Raw genomic sequence first — 20,568 nt, 5'->3', positions numbered from 1 at the left:
ATCTGTTGTGTCCTTCTCATTTTAGCAGTTCCTTCCTGAGATTACACCTGGGGCTCTTAACAGACACTGGGAAAGCCCACTAGTATCACAGTGAATGCAGTTCTTGTATTACTGAACCAAACTCAGGTCCACTTGCCCACTTGCAGTAAAGGTAACCTACTGACACTGGGTTGTGGTGAAGGAAAGTTTAGTGTTTACTCTAAGGCGCCATACAAAGAACCTGGGACTTCGAGTGCTCCAAACATGAGAGCTCCCCAGTGGGTTTCAGCAAAGCGTTTTTAAAGGCCAGGTGAGGGAGGGGCATCTTGCACATGCACAATTTCCTGATTGGTTGATGGTGAGGTCACAGGGGTTAACACTATCCATCCTTAGGCTCCAGTAAGCTGGGGCAAGGTGTTCAGGGAAATCTTCCATCCGGCGGTGGTATTAGCATTTGTAAATCAACTCAAGAAGTGTGCATCAGATACTGTTATCTAGGTGCTTCACCGAGGAGCTCAAGCAGGCGATTCGGGGAGGAGTTTGTCCGAGGAAGACCCCATGGACTCCAGCTCCTTTCTATCAGGAGAGCCTCCTTCTCTGGCTCCAAAGTCCAGCAGTCTGTCTGGTGGGGGGTTTTGAAGAACCAAACACAAAAAGATAGTGACACGAATGGCCAGGCAGAAATAAGAGCTCCTTCAGCGTGGATAAAAGACTGTGTGTTCCTAGCAGACACAGGATGAAGGGGGAAGTTTCCTTTGTTTCAAGTCTCCAGGGCTAGGAATGTCACCTAACAAACAAAAGGTCCTGGTATATCGGTCCGAAATCTCCCTTTGTCCATTTTCAAGGTTGATTTTTACGAGATCACTTCCCTAACAAATTGATGAATGATCATAATTCTTTTCTTTTTTAGTACTTTAATACTTTATTGCTAAAAGATGCTGGCTATCTGACAACCCAGGGTTGCCACAAACCTTCAATTTGCAAAAATCGCAGTATCTGTGAAACATAATGAAGTAAGATGTTTGCCTGTATGATGTGTGCATGTTAGTGAAAAAGTAACCTAAAGCAAGTGGAATATGGTTCTAGGGGCATTACAACTACCTTTATGTTACTGTTATTCCCCACATAGGTCACAGTGTATGGAAGAACTGATCACACTGAAAAATCCTACTATTTTTTTTGGCCGGGCCACAACAGTATATGGGATCCTGGTTCCCTGACCAGGGATGGAATCTGGGCCCCCTGCATTGGAAGTGCAGAGTCTTCACCACTGGACCACCAGGGAGGTCCCTGCTTCTGGTCATTCAGAACCTAAAGTTCACTGTCATTCTTCATTTTCTGTAATATATCTCCAGATGTATATTAGAAATATGTAGACAAACATGAATTGTTTAACAGCAAGCTTAGTGCTCATTAGCTGCACTCTTGCTTCCTCCTCAGTTTAACCTCAGGCCACAGGGATCCTAGGATTCTAGGATCTGGGATTCTAGGGAAATTTGGATTGAGCCCAGCTTCTTCAATTGGGAATGGTCATAATTCTTAATTCCTCTCTCTCTCCATTCATTCCCTTTGCCCTCCTCCCCTGATGCTCAGTTCACCCATGTAAGTTGCTTTAGCCAATAGGATAACAGCAAATATGTCACAATTAGAGGCTCATAAATGCTGTGCAATTGGGCTTGCTCATGCCTGCCCTTGGTCATTATCATGAGAAGCACACTCCCAAGCTGCTCCACTGGTCCCAAGGGGATGAAATATGGACCAGAGCCAGGGTACCCCAGTCCTCCCAACCAAGGCCACTCTGGATCAACCAGTAGCTAGTGGACTGCCAGATATGGAAGCAGTCTCAGCCAAGATGAGCCAAGTTCAACCCAGATCAGGTGAGTCCCACACACCCTGGAGCTGGACAAACACCAGTGTAGCTGCTGAAGTTTGTGGTTGGTCTCTATACAGCATTTTAATGGCAAAGATAATTGATATACCCTTTTCCCAACTCTTCTGGAAATTTCATCTATGTTCTTGTCTGCCCATCCATCTACTTCAAGGAACTAGTTACAAAGCCAGCACATTTTTAAATACTTCCTGTAACACTGGAAGGATCAAGTCAATTTCTATTCCCCTGCTTCTTTCAGGTATGCCTCACGCTTTTCCTATGAATATTCTACTAATTATTTTGCAAATACCCTAATATCCTCTTTGGAGACAAACTTTGGGTTTTTTCCTTGCTGCCAGCACCTAAATTCGTTTTTCTTTTTTGGTGGGTGGGGGTTGGGGGAGGGCATGCTATGCATTATGCAAGATCTTAGTTCCCTCACCGGGGGTTGAACTTGTGCCGCCTGCGTTGGGAGCAAGGGGTCTTATCCACTGGATTGCCAGGGAAGTACCAGCGCTCAAATTCTTGAAGCTGTTTCTTATGTCTGTCTCTCCCTCTGGAAGACTTTTCTTCCTACCTTCTTGCCCCTACATTACTGCTTTCTTTTTGGGAAAAGTAATCCCAGTCAAGTCAGTCACTTTCTGGGAACAAAAATCTAAATTATCATGTGGACACCAGACTAGTCTGAGGTCATGAGATGAGTCAAGCAGAGAGTCATAGACTCTCAAAGAATTTGCAAAACAAGAAGGATACTGGAGATAAGCCATTGGAGATGGTGTCTGGCTTTGTCCAGCAGAGAAGACCAGTCTTTGAGATTTGTAGTTTCAGATCCTTGAGGCCACAACAGATACCCTCTCTGGTTTTTGCTCCATAACAACAATCTCCAAACTCAGTGGCTGAATGCAACCAGCATTTTATTTGCTTATAACCCTGTAGTTTGGGATAGGCTTGACTGGGACAATTCATCTCAGCTCTGATGGAGAGAAGTATCTCTTGGCATCTTTAGGATAAATTATTCAAGTCGAACTTTTTAGTATCAGAGGTGTTACTTTGTCATCTTTATGACTGGTACAGTTTAAGTTATTAATCTCACTTATAATAACCTGAATTATTACTTTAATTTTGTAAAGACCTATAAACCACACTTGGGTTTGGTTTTGTGGCACGCCAGAGAAGTAAATATACCTGGAACAAACTGCTGGGTCACAAATTTAGGTCCATGAGCTTTTGACCAGCATTCTTGATCCAGCATCATTTAAGGTCCAAAAAGATACAGCTATTTCACCTAGTGTGATGGGGGCAGCAATGAAAACATCCCTACTTGCCAAGGGGTACACGTTACAAAAGTGGGTATAAAAGATTTTAGGACATTGCTTGACCTATTGTGACAGTGCTCAGTGTACACTTATGGAAAACTATGGAAAACTACAGCTGTGCGTTCTGCTCTGCTTAATTACTCAGTTGTGTCAGATTCTTTGCGACTCGGTGGACTGTAGTCCACCAGGTTCCTCTGTCACACAGAGTTGGACGTGACTGACGCAACTTAGTAGCAGCAGCAGCAGGCTATAGCCCACCAGGCTTCTCTGTCCATGGGGATTCTCCAGGCAAGAATACTGGAGTGGATTGCCATGCCCTCCTCCAGGGGATCTTCCCAACCCAGGGGTCAAATCCAGGTCTCCCCATTGCAGGCGGATTCTTTATGGTCTGAGCCACCAGGGAGGTCCATATAGCTGTGTAAACTCCTCCTATTAAACACATTTAGAAATCAAGTGTGTACACAAATTGACAGTCTGAGCAAACAAAATTTCCTTGTTTGCATTTTCTAGGAGTGGGAGAGGTGGGAGAAACAAAGTTACATTTATTGAACATTTTGGTACCAGGCATTGTACTCATTCTTTCCATGCTGATTTACTCTTTAGAATGGGGTTTCTCAGGTGATGCTAGCAGTAAAGAACCCACCTGCCAATGCAGGAGACATAATGAGACACAGGTTCAATCTCTGGGTTGGGAAGATCCCCTGAAGGAGGGCATGACAACCCACTCCAGGAATCTTGCCTGGAGAATCCCCATGGACAGAGAAGCCTGGTGGGCTATAGGCTGCTGCTGCTGCTGCTAAGTTGCGTCAGTCACGTCCAACTCTGTGTGACCCCGTAAATGGCAGCCCAACAGGCTCCTCTGTCCCTGGGATTCTCCAGGCAAGAATACTGGAGTGGTCCTCTGCAAAGAGTAGGGCATGACTGGAGCAACTTAGCATCCACCCACTCTTTAGAATAAAGAGCCCAGTGTAAGTTTGTCTCCATTTTCTAGATGTGGAAAACTGAAGCTTGGAGAATTGTCACCCACTTAAGATTACAAAGCTAGTAAGTGGGGAGGACTGAAAGTCAGGGCATTTGCCTTTGCTGTCATCTCAGCCAGCCTCCCACAGATCCATAGGAAGTCCATTTGTCTCCTCTCACTTTGGCATCACCACCCTCACTCTCATTAGGCCCTGCTGTTTTCACAAGGCTACAAGAATACACACTCATTTCTGCAACCCCAGTGGTATGCCAAATACTATCACAGCACAAAGTTCAGGTGCTCAGTCTGAGCTGAGCTCAGTCCAACTCTTTGTGATCCCAGGGAAGAACACCAGGCTTCCTTGTCTATCACCAACTTCCAGAGCTTGTTCAAACTCATGTCCATGGAAGCGGTGATGCCATCCAGTCATCTCATCCTCTGTTGTCCCCTTCTCCTCCCACCTTCAATCTCTCCCATCATGATGGACCTTCAATCTCTCCCAGCATGATGGTCTTTTCCAGTGAGTCAGTTCTTTGCATCAGGTGGCCAAACTATTGGAGTTTCAGCTTCAGCATCAGTCCTTCCAATATTCAGAACTGATTTCACAGCACAAAGCTGGGTAGAACCACACAAAATCAAACTGCTTCTGATATTCTTCACACAGCCCTTTGCATAGCCTTTGCCTCCTAGCCTTGCCTTGGGCGTGTTCATCCTTTCCCAGTTCCAGGTATCACCTCCTCAAGGAAGCCCTTCTCTGAATCCTCTTTTCATTGCCATTCTACAATCTTCCCTGCCATCTTGCGTAATGCGTTGCAGGTATCACTGCTGGGAATTACTACTGCCTAGTTAGGTAGGTGTCTGTCTCCTCCATTAGATGGTGACTTCTAAGGGGGTTGAAGCTTCATCCTCATTGTAACTCTCAGCTGCATCAGCACCTATTTTCGTAATTATTTTCTAAGCCTGTTTTTCCAGTCTCCCATTGATTTTGACAGCCAACATTCTTTAAATCAATTATCTTTTGCTTAAGCAGCCAATGTCTGTTGCTTGCAACTAAGAATCCTATCTGAAATACCAAGTAAAAACTCTATAAACTTAAGACATAGGTCTATGTGTAGATCAGGAAAAAAATTTAAACTGTTGTGTTGTTTTTCCCAAGAAAGGTTATGTTCTCCAATAATTATTTTGAGATTCATTTTTTTCCCTAGAAAATTGCAGGAATCTGCAAGGAAAACAAGCTGTATGATGGTGTTCTCCATTTTGAGTAAATACACTCTGTTGACATTTCATACTCTGCATTCATTTTAAAAAAATTTAACACCCAGTTGAAAATTAAAGTGTGTATCTGATCTAATAGTAAATCTAATGATGACACTTTGTTTATTGGGGACAGAGGTGAAGGTGACGATCAAATTTTTGCAGACGTCTTGTCTTATGTAAATCTGTCTCTCTGGTCTTCATACGTCATCTTTTATTCAATTTTTATTTCCTATTGACATAGTTTTCACTATTCTTGATTTTTTTAAGCATTATCATGCAAAGACTTTTTTTTTTTTTACTATATACATTCTCATGTGCTTACTTCTGTGCTTATTTTTTCCACTGTTGATCTAAACCCATGATTTAATACCGAAATGTTATTAATGTTTTGATGATAAAAAAAAGAAAATATGCCCCCAGAAGATGACATCGTGGTTGAAATGCACAGCTGTGAAAACATCTGCTTGAATACATTTAGAAAAACGATTAGGTTTCTTTCCCTTTGGGCATTACTCTGTTATCAGGCATCCATCAGACATATCAAAATGAATAGAACATTTTCAAAAATTTTTTGAGCCTTTTCTGAATTGAAATTCTCATATAAAATGATTTATAGTCAAGTTTAAAGTTAAGTATTAAATCTCCTTTCTTGACAGAGATTTGGAAAGAAAATAAACTAATAGGAAATATTTTTGGAGGAGAAAATAATATATGTTTTTAGGGTATACAGTAATATATCATCTGGAAAACAGAGATTGGGTTTCTTGTTTCTTAAGCATTGGGCATTGCATTTCATTCTTATGAAGGGTTGTCAGCCGTTCTTTTTGGGGAATTTTAGGTGTAGATTCTCAGGAGCACAAGATACGTATTAAATGATATTAAGTCAGCATTTTAGGGTGAAAGCTGATGCAAGAAAAAAAACTTGAATTTAATACGTTGTATCTTTTTTAAGAAGATAAGAGTGCAAGGAGTCCCATGATCAACAAAAAACAGACAACTGGGGGAGGCTCTTTGAAGATCCAGTATGTCTGACCCACTGAATTGTAATCCAGAGGAAAGGTACAATGAATTTATCTGACAGGAATATTTGTGGATAAAAGTTGAATTTTTCCTGATATTAAAATTAACATAACAGTCATGACAATCAGGATTAACATTCAGGCTTGAGGTATTTTAGTCAATCTAAAAAAAAAATTCTTCCAATCTGAAAAATTCTGATGAAAGAAAAATTTGGAAATAAAATACATGAACAAGTTGGTTACCTGGAAACCACAGAGCTGGCAAGTCTAAGTACCTGGAATGATCCCAACTGTGGAAGTTAAGAAGATGAACACAAATTGTCTCTGATAGCCATGAGCCAGTTTAGGGGCAAGATGTGGTCAAAATTAGATACAGAAAGTCTATGGGGGTGTTTCTCCTTTGTTGCCAGTAGCAATGCCAATTTAGGAGGAGATGCAGGGGGCCACAGAGGTGGGGGGGAAATAAATTATGGTTTCAGAAACAATGAATAGTCTGTTTAAGAAGATGGGGATTAATGTACAGCATAGAGAATACAGCCAGTAATACTAGGAATACTATGTCTGATGACAGATGGTGACTAGACTTATTGTGGTGATCATTTTGTAATACATGAAAATATTGACTCACTATGTTGTACACCTGAAACTAATATAATATTGTGTGCTAATTATAACTCAATAACATGGAAGATGGGGAAGCCTGAGGTATATTTTAGAAAGACTTCTGAGAAAAGAAGCCTACAATTTTAAAATATGGGTACATGTTCATTAAAGCAAAACCATCCTACTGAACAACATTCCCTAATTATGCTGAGATATTAACGAATGCGTGAGTGAATGAAAGAAGCAAAGTGAGAACACAGGAAATTTTTTCATTACTTCTTATGGTTGCACGGCACTGCCGTATGTGGATGGACTGGGTTCAGGTGTGTGTGCATGTACAGAAATTAATTTTCACCCAATTCTGGAATCCAGAAATCTGGAATCAAGGTCAGGGTCAGGCTCCTTTCGGAAGACCCCCAGGGAGACTCCTTCCTGGATCCTGGCTTCTGGTGACTGCAGGGGTCACTTGGCTTGTGGTCTCATAACACCAATCTGCCTGTTTCACCTTCTTCTTTGTTTGTGTACTTAACAAAGTCTCCCATGTCTTACAAGGACACTCACCAGACTCAGGGACCACCTATGTAATCCAAGATGATTTTACCTTGAGATCCTTAACCTGACTACCATATGCAGGGATTCTTTTTCCAAAAAGTCACAACCACAGGTTCTGGGGAATTAAGACATGGACATATCTTTTCAATCTACTATATTGATTATTGCAAATAATGCCAAAGGAGTAAACGTCCACAAATGGTTTTATATGTGTGCAGGTATAGACTCTACTTCATAGTAGACTCTTAGAAGTACGATTTTGGTGTCAATGGACAAATTTCTGTAATTTAGCCAAATTCTCCCCTATAGGAATGGTATCATTTTGCACTCCTATCAGTTATGCTTCTCTACAGCTCTGCTGAGCTTCCCCTGTGGCTCAGTGGTAAAGAATCCACCTGCAATGCAGGAGCCCCAGGTTCTATCCCTGCGTCAGGAAGATCCCCTGGAGGAGGACATGGCAACCCACTCCAGTATTCTTGCCTGGAGAGTCTCATGGACAGAGGAACTTGTGGGCTACAGTCTATAGGGTCACAAAGAGTCGGACATGACTGATGGGAATTAGCACTCATGCACGCACAGCTCTACTACCAGAGTATGTTGTCAAATCATGTTTCTATTTTGCTAATCAAAATGGCATTTCAAGGTAGTCTAGTCTTAATTTGCATTGTAAGTGTTTAACTCTTGATTTCATTATCTGTATTTATTGGTGTCAGCAGGCTACTTCTTCAACAGCATTCAAGGGTCTACAAAATACTTGGCACTCTGAATCTCCAGGGATAAACATTAATTGCAAAGCAGGTGATTTGCTCAAGTCTAGCAGGAATTATTTTTCAGTGCAACAGAAAATAAGAAGAATATTTTTATTTATTTGTATTTCACTTGGAATATTCATGGTGGGTGGGTGAAAAGCCCAAAATAATAACTTAATAATTGGCTTTTTAGAGACGACTCAGAGTTCTATATTTTCATCAGTAAGTAAAGGCTAGATATGATGGATCAGATGAACCTACACGCACATGAATGTCTGTTTCTGGTACCACCAAGTTTGAACCTTGTCACGTGTGCGCAGAACACTGTTGTTTGTCTCCTCAGTTTTCTAGTTGCTCTGTCCCTCAACTAAATTGGAAGCTTTCGAGGTCAGGAGGCTGCATCTTATGCAGCTTTTTATCCCCAAGGTTTACACTCATGCCTTGCACACAGCAGGTGCTCAACAACAGTTTGATTTTGATAACAGGTTGCTTTGCGACAGAAAAATTGAATTCCCTAAGGCAAGAGCATCCTATTTTTTCCATCAGTACAATGAAAGGTATCTTCTTAAAGGAATACTGTGGTGAATATTGTGACTTACAATGTGTAGCCAGGGTCAGGCTAAATTTCTGTAGCAAAAGCACCCAGAATGTCTTCACTCAAGAGGGAAGGTTATTTGTCTCTTGTGACAGTCATGGAAGGTTTGTGGTCCTGATGGAGATGACACCGGGGGATCCACTCTGTCATCATCCTGAGTGTGGGGCCTCCATCTCTGAGTCTGAGATTCGTGCTATTGGGTTTATTGGTTGTCTATTTCTTTTTATTCCTAAGTAATATTCCTTTGTATGAAAATATCCCAGTTCTATCAGTGCTATTTGACAACTTGAAAAATAGAGGTTCTAACAACTAGGAGATATTTTTGGCATACCTTGATTAAACATGTAAGACTATTTTAGTTTTTTATCCCATTTTCCTTAATAAGCTTTTATTGAGTACTTTCAGGATCAAATACTGTGTTCAGGAATGAGGATACAAGGCTGTGTAAATCGTTGGCTCTTCCCCCCGGTTAGTTTAGCTGACTGAGGAAAAGACAGTTGTGTTATCCCAACCTGATGGAAACCACGTGATTTTAAACAGCTTAAGTTTGAACAGCTTATGCCTGCTAAAATATTGTCAAAATTTGAAGCATCAAAGGATCCAGATGGCAGTAAATATCCCTACAGATCTGCTAAAAGAAATCTCCAGACCATCTTGCATCTCAAAGTCTTGCCCCAGGTTACAGGCACCTGGCTTTAAAAAGCATCTCAGCCTGAGAGTCAGGTCCCTCAGGTTCTATTTCTGGTTCTGCTACTGTTTTGCTAGGCAGCCTTGCACAACACAGAGAACATGCACTTCCTACAAAGCAAGAGGCGAGAAGTTGAGGAGCCCTCCTGGTGAAGCACTCTCATATTCCAAGTGAGGATGGGTCCCAGGAACCAAAGGCCTCCTCTCCCAGAGTCTAAGCATTCCTTTCCCTACTGCCAAAGCTGTTCATTTTAGTGCATAATTGGAGCTCTGATTTTGATATGGCCAAAGGGTTTGCCACTCCTTCCCTCACTGTGTGTTAGTCACACAGGCAGGTCCAACTCTTTGGGACCCCGTGGACTGTAGCCCACTAGGTTTCTCTGACCATGAGATTCTCCAAGCAAGAATACTGGATTGGATCGCCATGCCCTCCTCCAGGGGATCTTTCCGACCCAGGGACAGAACCCAGGTCTCCTGCATTGCAGGCAGATTTTTTATACTACTGAGCCACAAGTGAAATCTCACTGCTGCTGCTAAGTCGCTTCAGCCGTGTCCGACTCTGTGCGACCCCATAGACGGCAGCCCACCAGGCTCCCCTGTCCCTGGGATTCTGCAGGCAAGAACACTGGAGTGGGTTGCCATTTCTTTCTCCAATGCATGAAAGTGAAAAGTGAAAGTGAAGTTGCTCAGTCGTGTCCGACTCTTAGGGACCCCATGGACTGCAGCCCACTAGGCTCCTCCGCCCATGGGATTTTCCAGGCGAGAGTACTGGAGTGGGTTGCCATGAAATCTCACTACCTGGTGTGAATTCAGAAGTCAAAACTTAGATGGTTTACATTGTAAAAGCTTTGAAAGTTGTCCTACTGTAATGTTTCTGCAGCCATGAAATTAAAAGACGCTTACTCCTTGGAAGGAAAGTTATGACTAACCTAAATAGCATATTCAAAAGCAGAGACATTATTTTGCCAACAAAGGTCCATCTAGTCAAGGCTATGGTTTTTCTAGTGGTCATGTATGGATGTGAGAGTTGCACTGTGAAGAAAGCTGAGCGCCAAAGAATTGATGCTTTTGAACTGTGGTGTTGGAGAAGACTCTTGAGAGTCCCTTGGACTGCAAGGAGATCCAACCAGTCCATTCTAAAGGAGATCAGTCCTGGGTGTTCTTTGGAAGGACTGATGCTAAAACTGAAACTCCAGTACTTTGGCCACCTCATGCGAAGAGCTGACTCATTGGAAAAGACTATGATGCTGGGAGGGATTGGGGGCCGGAGGAGAAGGGGACGACAAAGGATGAGATGGCTGGATGGCATCACCGACTCGATGGACATGAGTCTGAGTGAACTTCGGGCGTTGGTGATGGACAGGGAGGCCTGGCGTGCTGCGATTCATGGGGTCGCAAAGAATCGGACACGACTGAGCGACTGAACTGAACTGAACTGAACTGAATGTTTCTTGATTCACGTTGCAGTAGAGAGAACTGGGGTGGGCGCACAGGCCGGACTGTAGGTACAGAAACCTGGGCCTCCAGGGGTAGGTAGGGGGTCGGGCAGATGCTGCACCCATCTGGAGAGGCGGTCTCAGGGGCTGGCCTCCTGGAGAACTACATTTCCCAGGAGCACTGGTGGCCTGGCGAGCGAGGCACGTGCCCTGAGCGGGCGCACTGACTCCAATCGCGCGGAAAACACGCCAGCCTGATTGGAGGTCGCTGTCACGGAGCATCCCGGGGCTCGGAGGACAGCGTGCTCGCGGAGGCCACCTTCTTTGTCACTCGCGGCGCCGCTGGGGCCCGTCCCCCGCCGGACCGCGCGCCCGTGCGCCCCGCCCGTGGCGGGGGCGGGGGGTGGTGGTGGCGGCCAGCACCTCCCGCGGGGGCGGGGCGGCGGGATTCGCGTCGACACCGCCTTCCTGCCCCGCCCCGCGCCGGCCCGGCCCCCGCCCCTCCTTCCTGGAGCCGAGGCTGGAGAGGCGGCGGCGGCGCTGGCGGCTGCTGCCGGGCAGGGGGGGGCGGCGAGCGGCCCGCGCGACACGCGCCGGCCCGACCCTCTGCTGTGACCCGCGCGGCGCAGGCGCCTCCTGCCCCGCCGGCGGGGTCTGGCTCCCCGCGGCGGGATGTTCTCCCGGAGGAGCCACGGGGATGTGAAGAAGTCCACCCAGAAGGTGCTGGACCCCAAGAAGGACGTGCTGACCCGCCTGAAGCACCTGCGGGCGCTGCTGGGTGAGGCGCGGCGCGGCCGAGGGCGCGCTCCTGCGGGGATCGGGCGGGGATCGTCGGGCTGCGATGCCGGGCTGGGGACGCAGACCCTCCGCGTGTTGCCCGGAGGCCCCCTGAGTTGTAAACTTACCCCCTCCCCCGGGTGGCCTCGGAGCCGGACTGCGGCGGGACGGTCCCCTCCCCAGCAAACCCTGGGGGTCGTCGCACGCACCCATCGAACTGTCATCTCCCCTCCTAGTTCTTAATTTTAATGTTTGAGTCCGAGACCCTAAGTGGGGTCCCATCGCAGACTGAATTGAACTGTCATCTCCCCCCACCCCCAGCCCCGCCCCGCCACTTTTAATTTTACTTTATTTTGAGTCTGATCCCCCAGTAGACTGAGCCTCCGAATGGCCTCGGGATACATTTAAGTGTCACTTCTCTTCCCATGGATCTGGCTGACTCGGTTTCTTTGTGTCCGTGGTGTGAGGGGGGCTCCTCATGTTTGCTGGGAGGGAGGGGTGACTTTCCTGGGTTCCAGGAGGCTGCTTATGCTTTATTGTCAAGATGACTGACAGTTTTGTGGCTTCTTGCGTCTTTGTGAGCCCATTGTGTGGAGGAACTGCAGACCCCAGGTGGGCCTGCACTTGACCTGGGATGAAGCTCACTCCCGTGGGTGTCAAGTGTTCCCAAGGCCTCCGTTTACCTGCCACCTGTGATCTGCAGCCAGTTTGCTCTGCTATTTGTTTTCTCTTCCTACCTCCTTGAGTCTTAATTTTTGTTTAGAATGTAAACACCTTTACTGTCAATATACAGACTTGTCTTTGTGTATTTGGGGGCTATGAAAAAGATACTTTATGTGTCTTCTAGATGTCTTTTTTTCTTCTTGAAAGGAGCAAAATTGCCTGATTTAGGGCACAAAGTCTGCATGTGTCTGTCACTTGAGGAAAGAGGGCATAACAGAATTCATTGTACGTGTGAGAATTTTAAATAAAGCTCTTGTTCATGAGGTTAAAATTTGCAAATGATTTCTATTTATACTGTGAAATACCTCTAAGGAAGAAAAATCCACACACCTAGTTTTGCCAAGTGACGTTTTTCACATTCTCGGATTCCTTGAGATGCCACTGCCGGCTTGGTCAGTTTGGAATGAAATGTAAATTAGGTACTGTTAGAGGGATTAGCTTTCAAGACTTTTGAAAGTGAAATGCAGTCTTCTTGGTAAACTGAGCTTTCTACTTCCTGTACTGAAATACCAGGCTCACACAGGTTGTATTGTGTGGGGCTCTTTAGTGACTGATTAACACCTACTGTAGGGACATTTTTGATAATGGAGGGCAGAGCAGAGAGGTTTTTTAAAGTAGTTGATGCTTGGGGACTTACTCTGTGGTAGAGAACTTGAACTTGTGTTCAGTCCAAGCCTACAGGATTAAGTTGGCTACATTTTGCAAAGGCAGAATCCATTAAACCTAGATGTTGGGTTTCTTAGAGACACATAGTACTTTGTTACCGTTCTGAGCAGTTCTGAGAAAGTAATTAATTTTCAAGGCCCTGTGGTTTACTTGAAAGTGTTTGTCTCATTTTGAGGAACTTTGTTTTGTCCTTTCATTAACACATCTGACCTCAGTTTTGTAGCCTGGAGGGGCTCTTTCATATTCCTTATGTATAGTGTTTTTGTTGTTGTTGTTGTGGATTGGCTCGGTTTACTTCGTTTATTATTGTAGTCTTTATCTGTAGGGACTAGATTTTTGTAAACATGTCTGAGGCATTCTGATTCATACTGTTTAGTGTAAACTCTTGCTTACAACTGTGGGTTTAAAGGCTTTAAAGACAAATAGTACAGCAATGTAGTGGTCCCACCACATCACATACCCTATTGATTTGCTACTTTATGGAAAAGTCTACTTAGAAAAAAAGACCTTCTGATCTAAAAGCTAGGACTTAGCCAAGATCAAGAAACTATTTGAATCAGGATTGACATACACACACCCAGGTGGCTCAGTGGTAAAGAATCTGCCTGCCAATGCCGGAGACACAAGAGATGCAGGTTTGATCCCTGGGTTGTGAAGATCCTCTGGAGCAGGAAATGGCAACCCACTCCAGTATTCTTGCCTGGAAAATCCCATGGATAGAGGACCCTGGCGAGGTACAGTCCGTGGGTTTGCAAAGAGTCAGACACAACTGAGCAGACATGCACGCATGTGTAAGATAGATTAACTAATAAGGACCTACTGTATAGCCCAGGCAACTCTACTCAGTACACTGTAATGTCCTATATGGGAAAAGAATTTTAAAGAGAGTGGATATATGTATATGTATAGCTGATTCAGTTTGCTGTATAGCAGAAACTAACACAACACTGTAAATCAACTATATTCCAATAAAAATTAAAAATTAAAAAAAAAAATAGAAAAAGAGAAAGAGACCAGATGTGTAGTTACCAGAGGCAGGATGTGGGGGGGTGGGGGGAGATAATTGAATGAATGCAGTCAGAAAGTATGAACTTCCAGTAATAAAATAAATAAATACTAGGAATGTAACATACAATGTGGTAAATGTCGTTAACACTGGTGTATGTTATATATGAAAGTTGTTAAAAGAGTAAGTCTTAAGAATTCTCATCAGAAGAAAGAACATTTTTCCTATTTCATTACTTTTTATCTCTCTGAGATGATGGGTGTTCACTGAACTTTCTGTGATAATCATTTCGTGGTATATGTAAGTCGAATCATTATGTTGTACACTTTAAACTTACACAGTGCTATATGTCAGTTGCTGCTGCTGCTAAGTTGCTTCAGTTGTGTCTGACTCTCTGCGACCCCATAGACAGCAGCCCACCAGGCTCCCCCATCCCTGGGATTCTCTAGGCAGGAATACTGGAGTGAGTCAAAGTGAAGTCGCTCAGTCATGTCCAACTGTTAGTGACCCCATGGACTGTAGCCTACCAGGCTCCTCCGTCAATGGGATTTTCCAGGCAAGAGTACTGGAGTGGGGTGCCATTGCCTTCTCCAGTATGTCAGTTATGTCTCAATAAACTAGCAGGAAACGAAATAGATATATTTGCAAAGAAAAAATCATTAGAAGGAAATGAATCGAAATTATTGTTGTATTTTTATCTGTATATTTAGATAATTCTCTTGCTTTTCACATATTTTCAAGTTATAAGACCACATTAGTTGTTAAATACCAAGTTGATACTGCTGATCTGGATCTGTAGCCTGCGGCTGCACGACCTTGGGCCAGTTTCCCAGCCCATCTGTGAACCTCAGTTTCTTCACTCTGTGAAATGGGTGTGGTAATGTCTGCCTCGTAAAGGTTATTGTGAGTGTACTGTATGAGCTACTTCAGCTCCGAATAGACATTTTACAGTTTCCTCTCTCATCACTTCTTTCCTGTCATTAATAGGCTAGGACGAGCCTTTTGATAGGCTGTCCCTTTTCCTTTCTTGTTTCAGTAATTGTGATCGATCCTTTCCCTCTTCATAAAAAGTAGTCCGTGTTTAAGACGACTGGCTGAGAAAGATACAGTTAGCTGTGAAGAGGAGAGTATTTCTTCGTATCACGGTAATGACTCCAGTTAGAACTTAATGTAGCTACTTTGACTTGGCTGTATATTGTAGATTGGCCTGATATTATTAACTTTATATTAAAGGATGGGGGAGAACTGAGGCCAGGCGGGGCTTGTTGGGGGCCAAACCAGGCACTAAATGTTGTGAATATATTATCTAAGTTGGAGGAAGAACAAAGAGCTCTTCGATTCCCGACTCCCAGGTCTCCTTACGTTGTTGAAATCATCCTCAGGAAAGAAAATAAGTAAACAAAACAAAACTAAAATACTGTGTATTGCTCTCTTGCTGCTGCAGAGATTCCATGCCTAATAACAAGTTGAGTGCCTACTATTAAATAGGGTTTAGACATGGCATTGATGTGGCAAGAATAATAGATATAAAATATTTACTAGTAAGCATATAATGTGTTATGTAATTAGATAGTGGCTTATATGGTGGACTCCATTATAGGATTTCAAGGTGCAGAAAAGATCATTAATAACAAAGATAGGGGGACTTCCCTGGTGGTCTAGTGGTGAAGACTCCACATCTCCAATGCAGAGTGTTTGGGTTCGATTCCTGGATGGGGAGCTAAGGTCCCATGTGCTGAGTAATGTGGCAAAAAAACCCTCCAAAACGCTAGAAAGACCAAAGATAGGGCGTCTTGAAAGAGGTTTTACTCATACCAGGACCTAAAGAATGACTAAAGATTAGACTCACTTTGTCCAGTAGAAATATATGTGAGCCATAGCTGTAATTTAAACTGCTCTGGTAGCCACATCTAAAAAGGTAAAAAAAAGAAAGGTAAGGAACCTCCCTTGTGGTCCAGTGGCTAAGACTCCACACACCCTGTGCAGGGACCCTGGGTTTGATCCCCGGTCAGGGAACTAGATCCCACATGCTGTAACCAAAGACCCAGTGCAGTCAAATAAATAAATGAATAAAATAAATATTAAAAAATAAAAATATTACAGAAAGAAACAGGTGACATTAATTTTAGTAATACCTTTTATTTAACCCGATACATCTGTTTTGTCGACAGGTAGTCCAAGTAAAATCTTCAGTTTTTCCGTTATCTTCACATAGCACGTCTTGGAAGTCGTGCATGTACTGTTCATGTCCAGCATGTCTCCAATCAGACCAGCCACATTTCCAGTGCTGGGGAGCCACTCATGGCCAGCACGGCCTGCTGGGCAGAGCAGGGTTAGATTTGGGGAAAGTCAAGGGTCGAGGAGAAGGCAATCGCAACCTACTCCAGTACTCTCGTCTGGAGAATCCCATGGGCGGAGGACCCTGGTAGGCTGCAGTCCATGGGGACGCTAAGAGTCGGACACGACTGAAGCGACTTAGCAGCAGCAGCAGCAGCAGCAGCAAGGGTGGGGAGGGCTTTTCCAGCCGAGAAGGGGAGGAGCTGGTGGTGGAGATGCACCTGGGAGATGATGCGTGAGAGCAAAGAACCTCGGGCGTGGAGGACTGGGTGCTGAAACCCTGGCCCTGAGGGCATCTGCAGTGTCAGAGCAGTGGCTGGAGTGGCGTATAGGCCAGGGGTGAGGCAGGATGGGGAGGTGGACTATGAGGTCTTGGAGGAGACGAGGAGGGGTAGCCTGACCGGGTAGAAGCTGAGGCAGTTGGGGCCAGATCTCAAGGGGTTGGAAGCTTTGATTTTATCCTGCAGGTGAGAGGGTGCCCTTGGAGAATTCTTAGCAGGTCAAATGATAAGATTTGAGAACTGCCTCCCTGCCAGCAGGGCCAGGATAGAACTAGGCTGGTGGGAGGGCGGGGAGACCTTGGGAAGGTAGGCAATGGAGGAGCTGACAGGTGACAACTGGAGAGGAGGGTGGAGTCATGAAGGACCAGAAACTAGTGATTCTAGATTCAAGTGTGGTTTGCAGAAGCTGGACGAGGAGTGATGAATCTGAAGGAGAAGAGGTTTGGGGTCAGGGGCCACAGCCCAGTCAACTCTAGTGACCCCAAGATTCAGACCAAATAATTTGGAACCAGAGAGGAGAGAATAGCTGTTCACTGATGCTCTTAATGCCCATAGAACAGAATTGAATATTTTGATGTTTCCTTCTGTGCATCTGTTGCTTTAAGTAGGGACAAGTTCACTTATTCACAAGTTGTAAATATTGCCTTTTAAACTTCCTGTTAGCTTTTACCTATGTTACTTTTATTTTTATTAACGACAGGTATTCGTTGAGACTATCCTCTGGTGATTAAATAGTTTCCTTTCTTCATCGATCCTTTTTTCCTCTTTTTTTTTTTTTTAACTCTTTCTTTCTTTATCGGGTGTAAATACTACTACTCTAAACATCTTGGGAAATGGCATTTTGCATTCTTCATTTTGCATTGTTTCCTTAGAATAGATTCACTGAAGTCAGGTTGCTGGGTTGAGTGTGTCTATGCCTTGATTCACTATGCTCTCCTCAGTGGTGTTCATGTGCTCTCTGGCAGCAAGGTGAAACAGTCAAATCCTTTGTAATCTGACCAGCAGTAAACACCTTGTTGGAAGAAGGAAATGGAAACCCACTCTAGTATTCTTGCCTGGAGAATCCGGTGGACAGAGGAGCCTGGCGGGCTGCTGTCCCTAGGGTCGCACAGAGTCGAACTTGACTGAAGTGACTTAGCAGCAGCAGCAGCAGCAGCGAACACCTTGTTAGAATTTGATCATTGATGTTAGGTATATGGGAGAGTGGGGGTGCCATGGATAGAGCCAGAAGGGTTGGGAGGAGACCCGAGCTAATAACAGAGCAAGGTGAGTTTGGTGTGATGTGTGTTGAGTTTGAGATGAGAGGAGGAGATGGTTGGATGGCCTCACTGACACGATGGACATGAGTTTGAGCAAGCTCCGGGAGTTGGTGTGGACAGGGAAGCCTGGCATGTTGCAGTCCATGGGGTCGCAAAGAGTTGGACACGACTGAGTGACTGAACTGAACTGTACTGAGTTTGAGAAAAAGGCGACATCCAAATGGGACCATTGGGGAAATTGTTAGATGTGGGGTCTGGAGCTTAATGAGGGATTAGGAGGCTGTGACATGGTTGTTTATCAGTGTCATGATCTCACTGGGTTGTCCCCCAATTTCTGATGATGGTGGTGTCCCCACACCCAACCTGAAAATGGGGAAACTGAGGCTCCCAGAGGTGGACTCCTGCCCATAAGGAGTAGGGCTGGGAGTCATAGGATTGTTCAGCTCATGTCGTGCTTTTGCTAGTTATCCTGACTCAAAAGCATATTTACATACCAGAGAATATATTTCCCCACAAGAATGAATGTTAACATGTAAACCAAAGGCCCTCAGTTTTCGCATGTCTCCTAGACATGCTGCTTTGAGTTTTGATGCCCTCTTCCTAGTCTGTTTTTACTGTATTGTTCTAGGCAGACCTTGAGGCTGTATTTGATATGAACATGACAGAAGATAAAAAGACTCCTCCTGTGTTTTCGTGTTCGCTGGCCTCTCCGTGTCCTTGGCAGCCATCACAGGTGGTAAAATATTTCTTTGGACATTAGTGCCACACGGACACTCTGCAGCCAGCACGAAGCCGGGGCGTATAACTCCAGGCCCTTCAGGCAGTCTTGGGATGGCTTCTCTCCGGTGACCTCGTTTGAAGCCAAGTGATTTTGCCCTAATGCTCCCTTCCTTCATTTTTCATCAGTTGCTCATATACCTGTAACTTCTGGAGTATAAAGTGAACTTTGAACACAAATATGTCACACAGATACCCCACCCCTGCTCCTCAGGCTGGAGATTCTCTGATGTGAGAAAGATGGACCTAGGATGAAAGTCTGAGAGCTCAGATGTTTTCTTTGAGATAACTGAGAAAGGCTGCCTTTGACCTTTTATTCTGGGAAGAGGGGTAATTGGTAGGTCCAGAGTATTTTGGATAAAACCTTTTATAATTTTTATTTTGCCTTTGACCTTTTATTCTGGGAAGAAGGGTAATTGGTAGGTCCAGAGTATTTTAATGAAAACTTTTATAATTTTTATTTTGCTTGTAAATGCTTTATTTGCTGATGGACATGCATAACTTCTACTAGTTGTTTTAGCGTACTAATCTTTAGTCTCCAAACTAAGTACCAGAGATAAAACTGTAGAGAACTGCTTATTGTCTTTAAAAAATTGACTTTCAAAATAGCAAATCGATTCAATTCAAACTTTAAAATTATCTTTAAAAGAAGCAATATGTTACTTTACTGTAAAATTAAGCATAATTAAAGTATAAATGTAGTAAGCCACTATCTTGTTTTTGGGTTTTTTAAAAAAACTTGGTTTCCCATACTTTTTTTGGGTTTGTGTGTGTGTGTGTGTGTGTGTGTGTGTGTGTGTGTGTGTGGATGTGTGTGTGTGTGTGTCTGCTTGGCAGGGCTGTGTCTTCAGAGATTAATAAGGCATAAGCATGGAATTTGCAGTTTGCTAGGGGAGACAGACAAGTAAATGGCTGCATTTCCACGAGGGTGTTGGTGCCTGGGTGGGGTGCATGGAAATGTATGGGGGGCTGCAGGTGGAGAGGAGGCACTTCAGAAAGCCCCTTGGAGAGCCCAGCAGTGCTTCCTGAGGGCAGGCGGGGCTGAGGTGGGTCTGGACTTGTGAATGCAGAAGTTTCCCAGGTGGGCGTGTTGGGGGTGAGGAGACTGCAGAAAAGAGGAGCTGGTGCGGAGGTGACGGCATGGCCACCCTGTGGCTGAGTGCACGGTTTTTCACCCTGTGCTGTGGGTGGATGTTGGGAATCCAGGCAAGAGTTTTAAACAGAGGAGGAGCCAAATCCAGTGTCTTCCCCCGTGAATGGTCCAGGAGCCCCAGTCTCCCTGAGGTTTGAAACATGGATGCCTGGAGGGTGAGAGCTCCTCTCCTTTGAGATTACAATCCAAGAGGATGTAGCCTGTGCTGCCTTGCCCTTAATGGGGGGAGCACCTGCCTTGAATCGAATTCACCGTGAGAAGGAAGCAGAGCGGAGAGATGGAGAGTGAAGAGGGTCCATGGATCCTGTGTGAACCGAGGAGCTCAGCCCCATCTGCACCATCCCCACCCCGAGCTTCTCAGCTGTAGGAGCACAGAACACCCTGGTTTTTCGCTCTAGACAGCTTGAGTCCTATTTCTGGGTTTTGCCATGGGGAGAGCACACATTCATATGCCAGGAAGAGACTGGGAAATCCCAGATCAAGGATGGATGGGTCAGTGTGTGTGTGTAGATATAGTTTTTACATTTTTTAAGACCTGGGAGAATTTGAGTTTCTGTACATGTAG

At 44.6% G+C, this 20,568-nt stretch overlaps 1 protein-coding gene and 1 non-coding gene across 6 annotated transcripts in view; one reads left to right on the top strand and one right to left on the bottom strand.

Annotated features, from left to right (window-relative positions):
• Positions 1 to 1,191: 1,191 nt before the first annotated feature.
• TRNAG-UCC (transfer RNA glycine (anticodon UCC)) lies at positions 1,192 to 1,264 on the bottom strand. Its single transcript has one exon. It is a non-coding gene; the product is annotated as a tRNA-Gly (tRNA).
• A 438-nt stretch (positions 1,265 to 1,702) lies between these two features.
• The window catches only part of RALGAPA2 (Ral GTPase activating protein catalytic subunit alpha 2), a 290,293-nt gene continuing 271,427 nt past the window's right edge, over positions 1,703 to 20,568 (top strand). The window contains exon 1 of one of the 5 annotated variants that reach the window (XM_019973256.2): positions 1,703 to 1,856. In XM_019973256.2, coding sequence (XP_019828815.2) covers positions 1,733 to 1,856 — 124 coding nt within the window. In that variant the 5' untranslated portion in view covers positions 1,703 to 1,732. Of the gene's footprint in view, positions 1,857 to 11,494; positions 11,803 to 20,568 lie in introns of those variants that run through there. The other 4 variants (XM_070801052.1, XM_070801051.1, XM_070801053.1 and 1 more) reach the window with 4 other exon arrangements.

Source organism: Bos indicus, chromosome 13 (assembly GCF_029378745.1).
Source record: "Bos indicus isolate NIAB-ARS_2022 breed Sahiwal x Tharparkar chromosome 13, NIAB-ARS_B.indTharparkar_mat_pri_1.0, whole genome shotgun sequence".
Taxonomy (NCBI): Eukaryota; Metazoa; Chordata; class Mammalia; order Artiodactyla; family Bovidae; genus Bos; species Bos indicus.
Note: the sequence above shows the minus strand (reverse complement) of the source record. Positions and strands in the feature narration are given on the sequence as shown.